The sequence below is a fragment of the Salarias fasciatus genome, chromosome 4 (assembly GCF_902148845.1).
Source record: "Salarias fasciatus chromosome 4, fSalaFa1.1, whole genome shotgun sequence".
Lineage (NCBI taxonomy): Eukaryota > Metazoa > Chordata > Actinopteri > Blenniiformes > Blenniidae > Salarias > Salarias fasciatus.
The window spans coordinates 24,079,279-24,094,615 of NC_043748.1; the positions used below are offsets into that span (position 1 = coordinate 24,079,279).

Consider the following 15,337-nt stretch of genomic DNA (forward strand, 5'->3'; position numbering starts at 1 on the left):
GTTCTGGAGGCCGGTTCAGTGGAACCTCAGGTCCAGTCACTCCACTGACCTGAAGGTTCAGTCTCTGCTCCCAGCAGCGCCGTGGACGTCCCATAACTCTGTGAAAGACGCAGAGACGTGCCGAGGTCGGGAGTGTGCAGCCTGGAGGAGGGACGAGAGCTGTGGAAAATGGGAAGGGGAGGAACGTGGAGAGGGAAAAGGAACAACACACACACATCTGGAAATCATTGGGAGTGGAGAGAGCAGGAGGAGGAGGAGGAGGAGGGACAGACAAAGACAGTCCTGCCCGAGAAAAAGAAGAAAACAGCGCAGACACTTAACGATGGAGGTTTATAAACCTGGAATCTGAGAGCGGAGCGGAGAAAACAAACCAACCCGACGTTCCAGTGGAGAAGAGGAAGAGAGGGCAGGAAAAGTGAACAAAAGGAAAACCGGGGGGGGAGGAGGCTGATCCTCCAGCGTGACCCGAGGTCGACATCCGAGGCCGAAAAGACGTGAAAATCAGCAGCAGGTAATTTATTTCAACCTTCTCATCGACTCTTCGCGTCATGTTTCCACGGAAATGAAGGTTAAATGACTTGTTTTAGTGAGATCTCAGGCAGAAGGTTCCGCTGAGGTCCAGGTCTGGTGGTTAATCGGTTCCCTGACCCACCGTGTGCCGTGGATTTCATAAGCCTTGATGCGCCGACGTGTTTCGTGGCGTGGCGGTCACGGTCGGAGCTGGACGGTACGGTCCAGAGTGAAGAGGCCAGTGCAAACCCGGAGAAGTTAGAACCTTCCGTAAAGACCTGACCTCAACCTCCAGCATAGACAAACGTTTGGAAAAGATTTATGACTCCACAGACCTATCAGGTCCACCTCCTCTCACAATCTGTTCCTTTCTTTTGTTTCGTCGTCGTCACAATCAGCCGAGTCGCCGTTGGGTTGTCGTGTTGTTCCGTCATGTTCCGCTGCCTGTCGACGGGCTGCCGAGCAGCTCTGGGTGGAACTGGACGATTGAAGACAGTCTGGGCCGCATTGAGGTCGTATGCCAGCGACATCGGCTGTCCTCGAACTCTTCTCATTAAACCACCAGACAGACATCGACGCCACTTCTTCTGTCTGAGGAACCCAAAACCGCAGCGTGTGAAACCACATTAAGACATGAAACATCAACTGTCAGAGCTTTGAAACACTCACATCGAGGAAATATCAACACTGAATGTTTGAAGACACCGGCCGTTGACCGCTGTGCATCTTCAAGATGTGATTTTAACTTTAAAACCTCTCAGGTTTCGTTTTTTAAAGCAAGTCCTGCTCACTCCTCTACCGTCGCTTCCTTTCTCAGCATTTTCCCTGAAAACAGGAAGTGAGCACCTCACCTGCTCTGTTTCTGTGACTCAGTTTGTCTTCGATTCGTCTGCGATGTCTGTGGCTCGTCTGCGAGTACAAGTTCGAACGTTTCACTTCATGATAAAGATGAAGTGTGGAGCAGGAGTGTCAAACATGAAGCTCCGAAGCCAAAAACACAGCGTCCGTATGAGGAATGAGTCTGGAACCTTTGGATAACATCACCCATACTGGTAATTAAAGCAGATCAGGCATATTGATCGCTGACATCTGAGCTGAGAAGCAGCAGCGACGCAAGACGCAAACACACAAGCATGGAGGCTGCAGAACGTCACAAGCACAAGTAGAGGTTCTGTCACATTTCACTGTTTGATTACTTTTAAAAATGTTGTGATGCTGAAATTCAGCTTGATTTTAATATATTAATATTAACTAATATTAACTGTGATTGTTGTTTTTTCTTTTCTCTCCAAATGTGTTGCTTGGGAATCACTGAATTCAAGCCGAGCTATCGCTAACATGCTAACGCCACATGATCACGTGAAAATCATGGAATTGAATAAGATGAGGAGGTTTGTGCATCACAGCCTCGTCAGATCAGTGTTTGGCGACACAACATAATTAGAAACAGCCTGATAACAACCCAAATAAATAATATTCAATAATCTAACACAACTTGGTAATCCGCTGAAGGCTGGACTGATGAAACACCTGGAGTCTCGTGCAGGTTATCGTCCCCTGATGAAGAGACACGGAGACGTCCGTGTGAAGTGAAAGCTGGATTAGTTGGATTATTTAATGACGGATCTGTTTGGAAGCTGAGAAGTCGGCCTGTGCCTCTCGGGGAGCGGCGGGAAACGCCTTCTGCAGTATAATTAGGTCCAGCAGGGGAGGGGGAACTTCCTTCCTGTCAGCAGATCCACATCCTGTGTGGGACGAGTGGTCACCGTGAAGACCGCTCAGGCAGAGCGCGACCAGAACCACGTTCAGTCAGAAGAATCAGAACCACGTTCAGTCAGAAGAATCAGAACCACGTTCAGTCGGAGAACAATCAGAACTTGTTCTAAATGTTCCCATCGAATCACGCCTCCTCTAACGTTGCATCATGAACAGTTTGTGGCGTTCTCAGTCTGCCTTTCTTTCCCTTGCAGGATGTCGGCGTCCCGGAAGTGTTTGTGCTGTGTCAAGTATTTGATGTTTGTCTTCAACCTCATCTTCTGGGTTTGTGTTCACTGAAGGCTTAAGCCAGTTTTTTTTGTTTAAATTTAAATTTAATAACTTTGCGTGTGAAAGGGGAAGAGCAGGCTGCGGCGGAGCCTGGATCCCCCCGCCGGCTGCTTCCTGACTCTGCTCTGACGTTTCCTGGACAGCTCGGAGGATGCGGCCTGTTCGGCGTCGGGGTCTGGCTGTCCTTCACGCAGGCAGAGTTCTCCTCTCTTCCCCTCTCCTTCCCGTCGCTCTCCGCCGCCAATCTGCTGCTGGTGGCCGGCGGCATCACCATGGTGACGGGCTTCCTGGGCTGCCTCGGGGCTCTGAAGGAGCAGCGCTGCCTCCTGTTCATGGTGAGAAGGTCAGGTGGCGTACGGCGTGACGGTCCGGGGAGAAGCCGGAGGTCGTGTTCTGATCAGCCCACTGACGTTTTACATCCTGTCAACCAACACAGCTGATTGTAATGAGCGGCTCTCTGCAGAGCTGCAGTGTGACTGAGCTGCAGGAGCAGTGAGACTTCATGGGATCAGTGTGTCTTCTTCTTCTTCTTCCTCTTCTTCTTCCTCTTCTTCTTCTTCTTCTTCTTCTTTTTCTTCTTCAGTGAAATGTAACGTCGCCTCTTCTTTCTCCCTGCAGTTCTTTGTCATCCTGCTGCTTCTGGTTCTGACAGAGGTGACTCTCGTGGTGGTCATTCACATCTTCCACGATAAGGTGAGCTCAGAGGCTGACGCCCGCTTTGGTTCGTTCTTCATCACCGCAAGAGAGGAGGAGGATGGATGGATGGATGGATGAAATGTGTCCACTTTCATTCAGAAATGTGTTGAACTCCAGAGATGAATGTTTTGGATTCATCCACAGTCAGTGGTGGAGCTTTTTCAAACCATCAGTGTCTTCAGATCTTCAAATCGCTGAATGTTTTCGTCATGTTTCTCATCTGACGATTCTCTTCATGCACCTGTTTTCCTCAGCTGGACTCGAAAGCTCAGGACGACTTAAAAGAAGGGATGAAGATTTATAACTCAGAGCCTGGACTGAAGCAATCCTGGGACAACGTTCAGAAGATGGTGAGTCTGAGGACCAGGACGGACAAACAAGACAAGCATCCAGCTGAGATCGAGTGTGAGGAGGAAGACGAGCTGCTTCTCCTTCAGAGCGAACTGTCGCGGTTTCATAGAGAAAGGAAGAGTTTATTTATCTCTCTCTTCACAAAACAAACCATATTTTGAGGTAAAACCTCCAGAAAAGCTGTTTATGTCTTTAATTTGACCCCGTGGTGCAGCTTTATGTGAAACAGCGACTCTACAATAATCACATTATTAATAAATTGTGGCTGTGGTTGGAGACCAGTGCAGACTGAAGAGCTGCTGCTCACAAAACCGACACGTTTCAGTCTGAATGAAGCCTGAACAGGTGGAAAGTCAAACTCCGGCTGTAGTTAAAATCCAGCCTGTTCTGATTGTTGTAACTTCGTTAAGTGAAGCAGATTTAAATCCAGTCAGTTCAAACCAAAACCTTTCCCTATACGTATAAATTTATATCCTTATTAGTATATTTTATTTTCTTATATGGCCAAAAAGGCCAATTTTCAATCAAATCGTAAAACTTCCTCTTCATTTTTTAAAAACCGCTGATTTTATGTAATTCTTTGTGCCGCTGTGTCCCCGCTCTGTCCCACCGTGTCCCCGCTCTGTCCCCGCTCTGTCCCTGTCTCTGTCCCACCGTGTCCCCACTCTGTCCCACCATGTCCTCGCTCTGTCCTCGCTCTGTCCCTGTCTCTGTCCCACCGTGTCCCCACTCTGTCCCTGTCCCTGCTCTGTCCCACCGTGTCCCCGCTCTGTCCTTGTCTCTGTCCCACCGTGTCCCCGCTCTGTCCCTGTCTCTGTCCCCGCTCTGTCCCTGTCTCTGTCCCACCGTGTCCCCGCTCTGTCCCTGTCTCTGTCCCACCGTGTCCCCGCTCTGTCCCCGCTCTGTCCTTGTCTCTGTCCCACCGTGTCCCCGCTCTGTCCCTGTCTCTGTCCCACCGTGTCCCCGCTCTGTCCCCGCTCTGTCCCTGTCTCTGTCCCACCGTGTCCCCGCCCTGTCTCTGTCCCACCGTGTCCCCGCTCTGTCCCTGTCTCTGTCCCCGCTCTGTCCTTGTCTCTGTCCCACCGTGTCCCACCGTGTCCCCGCTCTGTCCTTGTCTCTGTCCCACCGTGTCCCACCGTGTCCCCGCTCTGTCCCTGTCTCTGTCCCACCGTGTCCCCGCTCTGTCCCCGCTCTGTCCCTGTCTCTGTCCCACCGTGTCCCCGCTCTGTCCCCGCTCTGTCCCTGTCTCTGTCCCACCGTGTCCCCGCTCTGTCTCTGTCCCACCGTGTCCCCGCCCTGTCTCTGTCCCACCGTGTCCCCGCTCTGTCCCTGTCTCTGTCCCCGCTCTGTCCTTGTCTCTGTCCCACCGTGTCCCCACTCTGTCCCCGCTCTGTCCCCGCTCCGTCCCTGTCTCTGCGCTCCCAGTTCAAGTGCTGTGGCGTGACCAATAAGACGGACTGGTTCGACGTGCTGAACGGGACGCTGCCGGCGTCCTGCTGCTCGGGGGGGGGCGATCAGTGCGTGGACGGGTGGAGCGAGGTGCCTCTGCTACACCTCACCTCCACCACACTGACCTGGATACAGGCGTAGCGCTGACTTTCACCAGCAGGGGGCACTGCCGCTGAGGCTGTTCCCTCTGAGTAACCACCGCTGTGTCACAGTAGTTCTTCACATTTTTTTCTATATTAGACAAAAAAGCAGTTTTTGTGAGTTTAAAATCAATCATTCCCATTTTATTTTACGTTATTTAAAGAAGTGCTGGTGTTTTTTGGTGGACACGTCCATTTTTACCTTCTCTTTAGAACCTTGGCCGTGGAAACGTCACCACTTCTACTTTAATGTTAACAAAACCTGCACCAATACTGACGCTTTACAAATGTTTTTTCTCCTTTGATGCAAAGTGGGGATTGTTTTATATTAATTCTTTTATTGTGGGAATAGTCCAGACAGTAAATGTTCACGTTGTGTTTGCAGCCGTGTTACCAGAAGGCCCGGCAGTGGCTGCTGGACAACATCCCGTCCGTGCTGGTGTTCGGCGTCTGCATCGGAGTCGTGCAGGTAGCGCTCCTCTAACGCACACGGCGTCCATCCCGAGAGCTGCTGCAGTGTGTTCACAAACCAAAACCCCCAATCACAAAGATCCACAAGAGAATGAAAACAGAGGAGAAACAGCTGCTGAAGGTCATTCTGAGGTCAACGCTTCAGCGCTGTGTTGTGTCTTCCTCATCATTCTGAAAGATGTGTAGCAGCACTGTGTGTATCTGATGTGTAGCAGTGTGTATCAGCAGTGTGTACCTGATTGTAGCAGTGTGTATCAGTAGTGTCAGTGTGTACCTGATGTGTAGCAGCAGTGTGTATCAGTGTGTACCTGATGTGTCAGTGTGTACCTGATGTGTAGCAGCAGTGTGTATCAGTGTGTACCTGATGTGTATCAGTGTGTACCTGATGTGTAGCAGTGTGTATTGATGTGTAGCAGCAGTGTGTATCGGCAGTGAGTGTGTACCTGATGTGTAGCAGTGTGTACCTGATTTGTATCAGCAGTGTGTATTAGCAGTGTGTACCTGGTTTGTATCAGCAGTGTGTATTAGCAGTGTGTACCTGATGTGTAGCAGCAGTGTGTATTAGCAGTGTGTACCTGATGTGTAGCAGCAGTGTGTATTAGCAGTGTGTACCTGATGTGTAGCAGTGTGTACCTGGTTTGTATCAGCAGTGTGTATTAGCAGTGTGTACCTGATGTGTAGCAGCAGTGTGTATTAGCAGTGTGTACCTGATGTGTAGCAGTGTGTACCTGATTTGTATCATCAGTGTGTACCTGATGTGTATCATCAGTGTGTATCAGTAGTGTGTACCTGATGCGTATCATCAGTGTGTATCAGTGTGTACCTGATGTGTATCATCAGTGTGTATCAGTAGTGTGTACCTGATGTGTATCATCAGTGTGTATCAGTAGTGTGTACCTGATGTGTATCATCAGTGTGTATCAGTGTGTACCTGATGTGTATCATCAGTGTGTATCAGTGTGTACCTGATGTGTATCATCAGTGTGTATCAGTGTGTACCTGATGTGTATCATCAGTGTGTACCTGATGTGTATCATCAGTGTGTACCTGATGTGTATCATCAGTGTGTATCAGTAGTGTGTACCTGATGTGTATCATCAGTGTGTATCAGTAGTGTGTACCTGATGTGTCTCCTGTCCTCAGATCCTGGCCCTGGTCTTCTCCATGCTGATGTACTGTCAGATCCTCTGTGCTGAGAAACGTGTGGACTGACCAGGACTTCACGCCGAACCCCCCTCAGTCCAGACCAGAGCCCCCCCCCCCCCCTCCCCGTCCGTCCAGACTGACCCCCCTGGTCTGACTGCAGGCTCTGTCCTCCAGTGTCGGTTGATGAATTCTTGGAAGTATCCTGTGGAACCAGCAGTCGGAGCTGATGAGGAGCAAGAAGGCGGAGCTCTGAGTGGAATTAAAAACATACATATGAAGTTTTCTGATGTAACATTTTGTTCATTTTGTACATTTTTCATTTCTTTTCTGAGTTCTGTGCTGATTTCTCATTTGTTGATTTCCATGATTTGTTTTGATCTCATGAGTTCATGTTCAGTTGTACCCGCTGCACGTCGCCCAGTTAGCACATTAAATCACATTTGAATCATTTCAGCTGAATTTATAAAGTATTCCGATGGTTTTTCATGTTACGACACAGCGAATGGTTGAAATGCGACAAAAACAAAATTATATCTCAACACCGAGCTATCACGCCTTATTGTACAACTTCATCGCACTGAATGTCAAATAAAAGATTTCTCTTTGTTTGCTAAAGGCCAAATCATTACAAGAAACACAAAATGTTGTCATAGTGCCTTCATGAGGGAAACATTCCTCCTGATGACTGAAGTTTTCCAGTTTGTGTCGAACTCTATCACAGCAGCATAAAAAGCGTCACTGCTGGGTTTAGATTCGACAGCAGATTTGACAACACAATAACCATAAAGTCACGACTCGGTCGTCACGTCACTACGAGAAACCGTCGGCGACGACCCGAAAGTCGTAAAACGTGTTGTGACTCCCGATGGCTGCACGAGATAACACGATAACATCTGGATCAGGGCTGCGCAGCCTCTACCAGACCCAACTTCAAATCCATGAAGGCCAACACAGCTCAAGTTCCACACACAGTAGTTTTCAAACATGTAACAAGCTTTTTGTGTCTGATTTTAGTGTTTTCATCCTTCTTTTTTAAACAATTTTGACATTTGTTTTCTGAAAGTTCCACCTCCGGAACCATTTCCAGAGGTTTTCAGCGGCTCCGAGCAGCGCCGTCGTGGAAACGAACTCTTCTCCTGAAAACGGGGCCCCGGTGTGATCAGTACATCGTCACACTCAGGAGGTTTCAGGACGTGGTCCACCGCGGATTCAGGTTCCAGAGACTTGAAGTCCAGAGTGGAACCTCTGAAACAAGATCTGCCAAGACTGAACGGCTCCCTCATGGTTCTGACTCACACACCGAAACGTCCTCGTAGCTTCCTCCTGCGATTCAACTTAGATAATCCAAATGAAACAGGATGAGGTCAGTCATTAAGGCCGACTCTGTGACTCAGATTAGTGCTAACCTTTAGTCCATGATTCATTCAAGGACCAATAAACTCCAAGAACCAGAAGCAGTTCAACAGAGGCTGATTTCAATCCAGTAACACTTTTTATTCCTCGTCCGATTCATCCACAGAATCATGTAAACAAGAATAAATACGAGGGAAGAAATAGAAAGTAAATAAAAACTGAAGATTTTTACCCTTTTAACCATCGTGCAATTTCAGGGGATCCAAACGCTCGTCACATTCAGCACATAGAAAATATAAATACAAGTATGGACTGTACAAAACACTCATCACTTCACTTCAGTAAACATTAAAGACAGTTAGTGTTCAGGGCTGTAAGCATCGTCTTCATCGACTGAGGAGCCACAGCGTGGAGCTCCGTCCCTCTCAATCACAGCTGTTATAGCTTAATTACATTCCACGCTGCCAGGCGGACGACTCCTCCACCCACCGCCGTGTCTTCAGGAGTCAACCTGCCTGAACTTTGAACCCGGCTCCACCCACAAGGAGCCCGTTTAAAGCACAGCGAAATGACGATAGGAGCTCATTTTATGGCTCTATCTGATTTCTGGCTCTCGGTTCTTCATGAGCAGGTGAAAAGTGTTTGATACTTCAGTGTTAGACTACATTCTTTTGGTTTTCCTCACGCTGCCCATGAAGAGTTAATGACATTTGACGCAATTTTATAACCATGATTAAATTTTTTTACTTTTTTTTTTTAAATTTGCGGAGCATTGAATGTGCTGAACGGATGGTGTAATACCACTCTGTACCACACGGGGGTCAAACATTATGCGGAAATCACCAGGCAAGATGTAATCTCCAGTTCTGGGATGGTGGAAGAGAATAAAACACTGCGTGTCCTGGACGGAATGGGACAGGCGCTCCCACTACCGCTAGCAGTTCACGAGCTAGCATGAGGGATTTTACAAACAACAAATCGAAGAAATCTGACAAAACGTGTAGTGAACATATCAGCAAAATTAATAGCTGAAATGGTGGCCCTTTGGTCCGATAACTACTGGAATGGCTTTGATTTAATGAGATTATGAGGTATTTCAGCGGAGATGGAACCCTCTAGTGGTCATTTAGCGCAACTGAGATAGAGAAAGATCACAAATCTCTTAAAGTGTAACCAGTCGCGCGTCGGCTAGGAGTCCCGGCTACACATGTAGAAGAAAATGTAAATGTTAACACCCCTAGCATGTAGCGTCGTGGGTGTGTGAGCTTTGAAACTCTTTAGCATGTAGCATGTAGCATCGTGGGTTAGTGAGCCCTGAAGCTATTTAGCACGTAGCACAGCTCCAGGTACAATCCTCCTGCATCCACTGAGCAGCTCTAAGCTCTCTTACTGTATGCGAGGTAGCATTAGCATACTAAAAGGGCACACTGATTAAAATAGAAAAGAAAATACATTATTAAAATGTGTTGAAACTTCATGTTTTTGGTACGTTTGCACGGTTTTAAAGGGGGGATTTGGACTCCGGCAGGAGGCGCAGGAGGACTGACGGAGTGCGGAGTAGGATGAGTTCCGTCCTACAGACTGTAACGGTGACGCGAGGCCTCCAGTCGCTAACGCTCTACTTCCTTCAGACGTCTCAGGTACTGACGCTCAAGTATAAAGTGAAAGTGTTGAAAATGTAGTGTAAAAACATAAAGGTGAACAAGCTGCCTGCTCCTCCACTGGACCGCACAGAGAACCTCCAACAGTTCATGTTGGCTGTCTTGACCTGAACCTGGTTCACGACCAGGTCCGACTCCGTCTGACTGACACAACTTCTTCTTCTTCATTGGTTCCGTTGCGCCCGCCTCTCTTCACGTGGTGTCGGTTCAGAGTTCAGGGTTTGAGGTCAGTCGTACTCCAGCGGCTCCTCCAGCACGGCGTTCTCCTGCGGATCAGAGGAAACTCTTCAAACCGGACTCAACGACACTCGGAGCTCTCCGGCCTGAGGACGGCGCCGCTCACCCAGCCCCCGTTGCGCTTGAGCCACGGCGCGAAGTTCTCCATGTAGCACTCGGCGTAGCCCTGCATGCGCTGCGTTCCTGTGGCCGTCACGATGCGCCGCGACACCTCCATGGTGACGGCCATCCGCCGCAGCGTGGGGCTGGCCGCCGCCGGCGGGACCGGCGCCTCCGGGACCTGGATGCTGCCGAACGTGTCCAGGAGCTTGGCGAAGGACGGATAGGAGAGCCGGGCCAGGCTGGAGCGCAGGAAGGAGTCGGACTGGATCTGGGAGGAACCGCAGAGATCAGGAACTAAACTCAAACTGCTTCAGCAAGGTTGCTTCAAAGGATTCAAAGATCAAAAGTCACCTACCTTGTCGTTGATGGCGTCGCCCTCCAGAGAGAGAACCTGAACCAGCTGCTGCACCACGGCCTCTTTCTGCCCGGCTTCAGGACCAGGAAGGAGAAGAAGTTCAGGAACATGACTGAGAGTGAGTATACTTCCTGAATAAAAACTGTGATTCCAGTGAAGATCTGTCAGGTGCGTACCTGCTAACGGCTGTGGTGAGGGACTCGGTCTCTTCAGACTCGTGGACTTCTGGGCGATCATTTCCAGCTTCTCGGCCACCTCGTCATAGAACTCTGGAGGATGATCTGCAGCCGGAGGAGGAGGAGGAGGAGGAGGAGGAGGAGGAGGAGGAGGGTCAGATCAGAGCTGATCAGAGGTCTGCGGAGCCGATATCAATCGTAACACGTCTGCGTTACTCAGCCGGATCTTACTGGGAGAGAGGACGGGCGGCGTGTTGTCTGTCTCCCTGTCGATGGGCAGAGTGGACGGCCTCTGAGGACCAGGTCCAGCCTCCTTCTTCTCCTTCTCCTTCTCCTTCTCCTTCTCCAACCTCAACTTGAAGATCTTGGAAATCCTCTTCTTGAACGTCTTCTGGCTGCGCTTCTTCTGCTGCTTCTTGTCGCTCTCGTCCTCTTCCGATGTGGACGAAGGCGATTTGAGGTCGTCCTGTGGGTCAGGGTCAGGGTCAGGGTCAGGGTCAGGGTCAGGGTTAGCTGGTTTTCCTTGCAGTTTGCATCCAGAGTGTGTTCCTGACGGACTTACTTCTGACAGGTCCCTGAGGTGAGACGGCTTCACCCGGCCGTTCCGGTCCAGCGAGCCTCTGGGCTCTTTGGAGGAGCGTCGTGACTGGTTCCGAAGAGGAAGCTGCTTGATCAGGTCTTTGAATCCCATCTTCTTCTCGTCCGCCGAGCTCACGTCTTCGGCCGGCGACTCCCTCTGCTCCGGGGTTTTGGGCTGAGGCTTCGCGCTGGAAAAACAGCGAGATTCACGTCAGCCTCGGTTTGTAAACCAAGTGAATCGTTCCAGAATGGAAAACCGGAAGACGCTGGGTCACCTGTACTTGTTGTGGTCGCTGTAGGCTCCTCCCACCCTGCCGGGCCGGTCGTGCAGAGGGATGGACACGGCGCGATGGAGGAACGCCTGGAGGACCAGGTGAGTCTCGGCCTTCACCTCCATCAGGGAGATGGAGGAGATGGAGGAGACGGAGGAGCGATCTGCAGACATCTCCGAGCCTGAGGACAGGACAGAGAAGCAGTTCACAACCGGATTATCGAGAAACCTCGAACCAGCGAGCAGAGCCAGTCAGCTCTTCTGCCCCCTCAGGGAGAATCTCGCCGCAGCTACAGCCACAAGCGACTGTAGCTGGAGGTCAACGCTCGCCTTGTTGTAGCTCTTCATGGACGGGGCAACGGGTTAGAGACGAGCCGTCGCCGTGGAAACGGACCTCGGCCTCCCCGCTCCTGTGCAGGTAAACTGACACCGGCATCGGACTGGATTACACAAACACACCACCGCTGAATGGAAATAATGATCCGTGTTTCAGACGCACTGCGGATACAGCAGGACCTCCACTCCAGCAGGTGGCGCTGCAGAACCACTGCTGTAGTTCTGATCATTTATTTCCTACTTTTGTGCTTCTGACTTCAGGTCTTTGGGTCTTTTGCAACATGTATAATGCAAACGTTGACAAGACAGAGACGATTGATCCACAACCTGAATACCAGCGCTAGGAAAGCTTTAGCATCGTCATGGCAACCCGCAGCTTCTGACGACTCAGCCCACAAATGCAAAGAAGAGGTTGTTTACCAAAGAAAGAGAAAAAGCTTTTCCACCACATCGCTACATAGCATCAAGCTAGGTGTCAGGACTGTAATCAGAGTATTCATCAATATGAAATAACATAATCTCAAACCAAAGTTGTTTAAATAAAATGGAATCAACAGATTTAAATGACACTCCAAGTGTCACAAAGGAACAAAGTGAAAGCAAAACAACCTCGATGACAACTACAACCACAACTGCTCTCAGCTGGTTGATCCGGTCCTTCAACGTTCCGCCTTCATGAAGCAAATCAGTATCAGTGATTCCAAAAATACCTGAGATCAACAACGCCGCCAGCCTGAAGCTGCTAGAAGAGCAGAAACTCTACGGTTTCCCTCCTCTTCACAGATCTGCACTCCTCCATTTACCCCAGAGGGGCAACAAACACAGTTCCTCAAAGGGTTTCTCATGTGTTTGATTATTTACCTATGCATTAGCATGTTCAACTGTACGTTTACTAAACTCAGAATAATGATTTGGGCTTCGCGACGTAAAGCCATTTTATCATTATTGCAATATCAACATGCCAAGATACAAATATGACCAAAAACATTACTGAACGTTGTGCAAATTCAAAAGTACCGAATTTCAAACCTGAAAAACATTATGAAACCATAAAACCACCAGAATTATGTAAAGGTCGGTGACCACAATGTGGAAGTCAGAGGCAGAACAATAACAAAAACTACACTTTAAATCAAATATAGATATTTTTAAAGGGTCAATCAACATTTTCACATATTAATGCAATTCATGTTAAAGGCTGATGTAAAACAGGAACGTGCAACTGAAAACACATCAGACTGACATGTATATGATTTGTATCTGATATGTTTTCTATGTGAGCAGATTTATTTACTACAAAGCTAAACGAGCTTAGCTCACAGAGCGCAACGTAATAGTTTGGGTTAATTCCAGAAGTGACAGAATATTTTAAAAGTACCGGAGTGAAAATACAGCTCATTTAAATGACTAAAAACTTTCTTCGTTCTTTTGTTTACAATAATTACTACTCTGCGATGCGTGATGACGTCATGCCGCGGTGACGTTCGCCCCGTGCGTCCTTTGAGTTGTAATGCTCCCCCGTTCCTTTAACATCTTCTGGAAACACTTCATCTTTATTTTCTAGGCTACTGAAAGACTGTGGGGGTGCAGGGAGGCTGTCGGCTGGTCCCGGACTCAGAGCGGAGGACTCTCCCGGGCTCAGCGGCTCGGACTCGGACAGACTATCCGGCACCGGGTGGGACGTCCGAGGAGCTCCATTCGAGAGGAAAACACTCACCTGGGGAGGGTTCGTCCTGGAGACACCGAAACCTGGGGACACCTGGGACCGCCTGGGACCGCCTGGGACCTCCTGAGAGCACCGGGGGCCTCCTGGGACCTCCTGAAAACTCACTTCGATCCACAAACAAAGCAGCAAATAAGACGCTCCGACTCTTAAAAAAACACCAAAAACCAGCTCGAAAATCTCTTCAAACTCCTAAAACCGGGTCCGTATTGTCCTGCAGGGACTTATGAGGCAGTGCGTCTGAAGTCCAATTGATTAAAGTGAATTCAATCCGGACTTTGAGTAGTTTCGGACCTCCAGTCCAAGTTTCGGTGCGTGGAGTTACCGAGCTGAGATTTGACTGTGGGGTTGCCAGGTATGCACCGCGGTTTCAAGTACAAACACCATAAACCACAACCACCAGGGGGAGTAAATGAGTAATGTTTAATGAATAACTTAAAAAAAAATCCTAAACTTTTACCACTGGCTCAATACACAACTAATTATTGTATGTATCCACTATTATCTCTGTTCATCTCTTGGTTCATCTCATTGAGTTTTCAATAATTAAACTCTAACTTTTTAAGCTTTCATTCCATTAAAACAATAAAATATAACTTCAGCAGCTTAGCAGTTCCTCGTACACAAATTAAAGTTTTTGAAAGAAATGTGTTGTCTTCTCTTTAAAAATATACAACCAAAAATAAAAACAAAAAAACGAGTCAATAAAAAGTTTCTACAGCAATTCAAAAACATTTTGGAAAAATAATTGTAAAAAAATAATAATAATAAAAATAGAGAGGGCAGGCATGCTCTCCAGGGCTCAGCCACTAAATATATGAGTCATTTTAATTTTCCTCTTGTTATTCTTCTCATTTCAACTACTTCTCATTTCCTGTTTGTCCCGTCTTTCTTTTAATTGTGATGTTGTAACCATAGTTCTTGTTTTTTTTTTCCCCTTATTTGTAAAAAGCCAGCTGATATAAAACTCTTCATCTCAATGAGATTCTTTTAAACTGGACGGAAACCTGCCAAACCTGGCAACCTGCAGTGCAGCTGTGGTGGTATGCTGGGGAGCATGAACGGTTGATGTCGGCTCTGCAGCGCCCCCTGCGGGACGGCAGAGGTTCTGCAGCACCCCCTGCAGCCCCCTTTCCTTCTGTGCAAGTCCTTTAACCCTTCATGGTCACAAAACTCAATGAAAATGTGTGAACTAAAGTTTAGTATGCTATCATTATCTCCTTCGAAGTGGCATCAAAATGATCAAAGTTGTGTTCACATTTTATCAGATAATATGGTGCAGATATTCTCAAATTGAGCACATTAGTGATGAATCAGGTGAATTTCTTCCTGGGAAGAGCAAAAAATGTGCTAAAACTACAAAACTACAAATATATTCTGACCTGAAGTTTGAAAAGTCTTCTTCTTGATCTTGTCTAAAGTTTTGGTCTAATGTTTTATTGCCTTTCAGCCTCCAACATTTAAATCATCAAACCAAAATAAAGCTGTTTCTCTTCAGGAGGTGCAGCAAGATTATCGTCTTCATTAATCTTTAGTTTGGAAGAGATTCATTTTTGACTCAGTTTTATTTTAGTTTCCACAGTTTCTTTGAAACTAGACGTAACACATCATAAAGTCTTCACATGTTCAAATAACTCACCTGTTCTGTAACTCTCTACGTTTTAGAATTCATCCACATCCCAGACGCCACGCTTTACGGATGAAAACATGTATTGCTGTTTTCAAATTCATTACT

At 48.0% G+C, this 15,337-nt stretch overlaps 2 protein-coding genes across 2 annotated transcripts; one reads left to right on the forward strand and one right to left on the reverse strand.

Annotated features, from left to right (window-relative positions):
* The first annotated feature begins 226 nt into the window (after positions 1-226).
* tspan4b (tetraspanin 4b) lies at positions 227-7,431 on the forward strand. The gene is made up of 8 exons (XM_030090567.1): positions 227-511; positions 2,481-2,550; positions 2,700-2,891; positions 3,175-3,249; positions 3,507-3,602; positions 5,029-5,142; positions 5,578-5,661; positions 6,807-7,431. The coding sequence occupies exons 2-8, from the start codon at positions 2,482-2,484 to the stop codon at positions 6,873-6,875; spliced, it is 699 nt and encodes a 232-aa protein (XP_029946427.1). The 5' UTR covers positions 227-511; position 2,481; the 3' UTR covers positions 6,876-7,431.
* A 1,393-nt stretch (positions 7,432-8,824) lies between these two features.
* Positions 8,825-13,936, reverse strand: bcl2l12 (BCL2 like 12). Its single transcript, XM_030089927.1, has 8 exons — positions 13,597-13,936; positions 11,548-11,725; positions 11,256-11,460; positions 10,925-11,159; positions 10,694-10,798; positions 10,518-10,591; positions 10,167-10,430; positions 8,825-10,089 (listed from the first exon to the last, which is right to left on the reverse strand). Exons 2-8 carry the CDS (start codon positions 11,715-11,717, stop codon positions 10,051-10,053), a joined length of 1,092 nt encoding a protein of 363 aa, XP_029945787.1. The 5' UTR covers positions 11,718-11,725; positions 13,597-13,936; the 3' UTR covers positions 8,825-10,050.
* Positions 13,937-15,337: the final 1,401 nt, after the last annotated feature.